At 40.0% G+C, this 4,733-nt stretch overlaps 1 protein-coding gene across 1 annotated transcript; it reads left to right on the top strand.

Moving 5' to 3' along the window:
- Window positions 1-2,124: 2,124 nt before the first annotated feature.
- LOC136982491 (uncharacterized) lies at window positions 2,125-4,254 on the top strand. The gene has a single exon (XM_067278989.1). The coding sequence runs from the start codon at window positions 2,125-2,127 to the stop codon at window positions 4,252-4,254; it is 2,130 nt and encodes a 709-aa protein (XP_067135090.1).
- Window positions 4,255-4,733: the final 479 nt, after the last annotated feature.

Here is a 4,733-nt window from a genome sequence, read left to right as displayed (position 1 = left end):
CTTAATTTAGGCAAAAATCAGCACAATGAAGAATTTAAGGAAATAACTCAGCCCGCTAGCCTTATTGTAATGATCTCAGACTCATCACACACCTTTTTGATTTTTATTCATTAACGCATGATATCCTGGAATGCATTTCAGCTTTTTTAATTGCCCTCTTCATCCGAAATGCATTACAGGATATCATGCGTTAATGAATAAAAATCAAAAAGGTGTGTGATGAGTCTGAGATCATTACAATAAGGCCACAGGCTCATAGTTATTTATTACTAATTAATAGAAAATAACAGACCAAAAGCTTATATCAAAAGTTTAGCGGAATTTACAGGAAAAATGTAGTCTGTTGATATTGGTTAGTGGAGTTTCAGAAACGAATAAAAGTTTCCAAAAGCAACATAACACATTAATTGTTCTCGCGCAAGAATCTCGTGGCAAGATCTAGAGCAGGCCGCTTCATCACGCATGCTTTTGTTTAACTAAGTCATGCCAATTGCGCTCAAAAATGAAAATTTGTGTTTCTCTGGATTGTCAAAAGACTAATATTTTTTCAATATGCACTTTATCTGGAGCAGAACTGCTTTTGGAAACTTGTTTCAGCTTCTAGGGGAAACTCTCTTAGTTTTAGGGGAAATATCAGATCTATTTAGGGGGTTTCACGACAGAAGGTTGGAAACTCTGCTGTTGAGGTGTTTACCATTAGCAACGAATCTTGTCGGTAATAATGCCGTTAATCTTTTTACTGTCAGACACTTCGTTCTTGCGTAAGCTGAACGAAGTCGAGCATTGAAGTGAATCTGTGAAGTTGAGTGGAAGTTGTGCGGTGGGTGAAAACACGGTTATGACTGAAATGCGGGTTTATATAGACGAGACATTAATTGATCCCGAATCCTCTCTCTTCCCCGATTGGCTCTTTTTTTGTTCCGGGTAGAACTAGACTCGATCGTGGCGCGAGAAAGGTCGAATCGCATCTCGATCTCAAACGAAGCAATGTTTAACGAACCTCCGAAACACGTTTTGCTCGTGTTTCGATGAGTTTTCTTTCTTGTCCGTTAAGAATTTCTATTAGGTATTTCGAGATATTTTTTTATTAAACTAAATATTTTATGGCACTTCGAGCTCGCCGATATTTTGTCATATTAACGAATACCGAAGCCCAAGTTTGTCTATCTGGTCCGACACACGAATTCAGGTCGTTCGAGACTTACATCCATTATTTTTTTATTTTCTCGTTGTGTTTATTTTACGAAATTCCTTTCCCAAGTGGAAAGCTTTTAAACATCATTTAGTGCGGAGTTCGGACATCGTTCGGAACAAATAAGATTAAATATGTTAGCGACAAATTTTGTAACAATAAACGAGAAGTTTGTAAAGGTATCTCGATTCTGAGTTCTTCGACACCCGCAAACTCTTCTCGGGTTCGGTTTCCTGGTGAACTCAGTATCTTGCGGAGACAACAAAAGCCGTACAGCCTTACACAATTGTTATTTGATAAGATTATGATACCGAAACTGTTGAAACTGGATGATTAAATCTGCAACAGACACTGTTATAACTAACAAAAAACTTTAATTTACACAAAAGAAGGAACACTACAACTTCACACATCTGAAGAGAGAACAAAAAGGCGGGAAAAAAAGAGGGAGCTTACAGCAAAAACGATCGGTGTTGCCACCTATGGACAGATCATGAAAATGTAAAAAATTTATTTTTCCAACACTTTCCCTCATTGAATGATCTGTTGATGTTGAATACCCATTTTTCTACAAAGTAATTCTAGTCTCTGTTTCTGAAGTGGCTTTGTCAGTACGTCAGCCACCTGGAACTCTGTGGTTACTTTCCTTACCATAATGGTTCCATCTGTAACAAGTTCGCGTACAAAAAAATGTCTAGTTTTAATGTGTTTAGTGCGGCGATGATATTCTGGATTTTGCGCCAGTCTTATTGCGGCTTCATTATAAATTTGTAATTCAGGAGGCTCTGAGTTCTGTAATATCCCTTAACAGCCGCTTTAGCCATACTATTTCTCGTGCTGCTTCACTTGCAGCCACCACTTCTGCTTCTGTGGTAGATATTGCGACTGAGTTTTGTCTCTGACTGAGCCAAGTGATTGCTCCGCCAGAATAAATGCAGGCAACTCCGGAAGTAGAACGTAGTCACCAAATCTCCATCATGATCAGCATCACTATATGCCTCAAGCTTACATTCGAAAGTATTACTTTCGAATGTAAGCTTGAAAGAAACCTCTCCAGACGTTATGAAAAGAAATTCCAGTGGATTCTTAACAAACAAAGACCGCGTGGATCACTACAACATTCATCCTTGATATGCTGGGACAACATCTCACCACCTGATTTCCTCCTCCATTCCTTAACGTATGGTCCTATGTGTGCACCACCTGGTCCCTACATACGACCGGAAAAGATCATGCCTGACGTCGAAAACCTCATTTCTGGAATGAATGACGTACACAAGGAATATTATCGATGGAAATCTGCCTTCAAGATAATAGCTGCTAACAACCGGAAACAAAAGGATACGATTTGGAAGCAGGTCACCAAATCCAAAAAATGGTTGGAAGACCATAACATAATCGTCCTCAAGGCGGACAAAAGCAAGGCTCTCGTGTTATTGAAGAAAGAAACATACACTTCCATGATGCAAACATACATCAACGACACAGAATGTGAACGCATCGATGATGGATTTGTCAACAAGCTACAAGCACGTGTGAAAAGATTTACACAAACTTGTTTAGCCAGAGAGCTGAACCTTAGCAGAGCAGTGGTACCTTCCCCTGATACCCCCAGGCTATTCGCGTTCGCTAAAACGCACAAAGATACGCCATCCTTAAGACCTGTCCTTGACAAGGCAAGATCCCCCACTAGAGAGCTGGATGCGGCGGTGCACAAGCGCATAATTCACGACTTAAACAATTATCCATGGACAGTCAGGAACCCACAAGAATTATTAGACGTATTGAGACCCCTCAACGTAACGGACCGTGCATACATCACTGTTCTCGATTTCGTTTCATTGTACCCGTCGATAAAAATCCAACCGTGCTTTTGCGCGATTAGAGATCTCTTACTAACATCGCACGGAGCGCACCGTAAACTAGTCCTGGAACTAGCCGACATTCTGTGCAACACTTCCTTTTTCCGTTTCGACGACAAAACATATCTGCAGAAACGTGGTGTTCCGATGGGCAGCCCGCTGTCGGGCGATTTATGCGAGTTGGTCATTAGAAAACTGGAACAAAGAATCATACCCCTCTTTAATTCAGATATACATATTTATAGGAGGTACGTCGATGATATCTTTATCTTATGGAAAACTAAGCCCAATATAAATAGATTCATCGATGCAATGAACAACAACCCATATGGACTCCACATCAAGCTTGACCAAATAAGCAACACAAATGCAAACTTCTTAGACATCCATATGCAAATAGATGGCAACACAATATCCACTAAAGTCCATTACAAACCATGCTACACTCCATTATTCATCCCTGCCGTTTCGGAGGACCCCTTCTCTTACAAGGTAGCTGCCTTCCGTGCCCTTACGAAAAGAGCCTTCACGCACCACTCCAGAATCGAGGACACCATATCTGAATTAGAGCGCATCCAGATCATAGCCACAAGACACGGCTATAGCCGTACATTAGTTCATAACCTTGCGTCTGCACATTTGCATCGTACTGACAACACCAACACACGCACTAACGACTCCAATACCACTCAAGCACTTGTAGTAGTTGAATATAATAAACACCTAGACTCCATTTACAGGGAAATTGCCGCATACACCAACAAAAAGATCGCTTACAAGAGACGTAACACTATATATGACCTCATGCGCAATTCCAAGGACATCGTAGATAAAAGAATGGCACCGGGGGTATACTCTGTTCCATTATGGGATAGCAGATTCCAAAGAGAGCTTGTATACATCGGTTCAACGAAACGGTCGCTCGACAAGCGTCTACGCGAGCATAAATATGATATCGACCGCAACAGAGGCACCACTACCCTCTCTGCTTATGCCTCGACCCCGGGCATAAGTGCTGATCTGCAAAACGCGGAATTGATTAAAATATCCCACCGATTGGACCATCTGCGATCCCTGGAAAGTCTGGAAATATACAAGGCTGGACTGCACACAACCTGCATCAATTCTAAAGATGCGTGTAACATTTCTCAAGCTTGGAAGTTTTGTTACGAAGGGGATGTTCCCCATAGCTCCATTTAATTCGTCTGTATATGGATTGTAATTTCGTTGTGTTTTGCGCCACACGTATTACGCATGCCAACACGTAACACGAATGCGCAACGGTTCTATTCGAAAATTTGAATACGTTCTGGAACAGTTTTGAATCTCAATAGTTAGAACCTGATGAAGACCGAGTTAACGGTCGAAAACGTTTGTTTTCAAATTTTTATTACTGGTTTTTAAAAGGTTGAATGCGAATTATTGTTATTCTTATGCTATTTTAGGTTTTCTTGATGATGTGTTTGTGATTTTTATATGCCCATATAAAAAAGATTATCATGTACAAATTTATTTATGAATTAAGCATTAATCCACGTAAAAACAACATTTTGTCATTTTTTAAAGAAAAATAAGAAAAATTCCAGCAACGCGTTACATAACGTTCCCGGCAACATAGGTGGCGCCATCTGTTATGATATTTTATTTTAAAAGCTTTTTATATTTTTAATTATTATAAA

The sequence above is a fragment of the Centruroides vittatus genome, unplaced genomic scaffold, assembly GCF_030686945.1.
Source record: "Centruroides vittatus isolate TY-2023 unplaced genomic scaffold, ASM3068694v2 contig_846, whole genome shotgun sequence".
NCBI classification, from domain to species: Eukaryota; Metazoa; Arthropoda; class Arachnida; order Scorpiones; family Buthidae; genus Centruroides; species Centruroides vittatus.
Note: the sequence above shows the minus strand (reverse complement) of the source record. Positions and strands in the feature narration are given on the sequence as shown.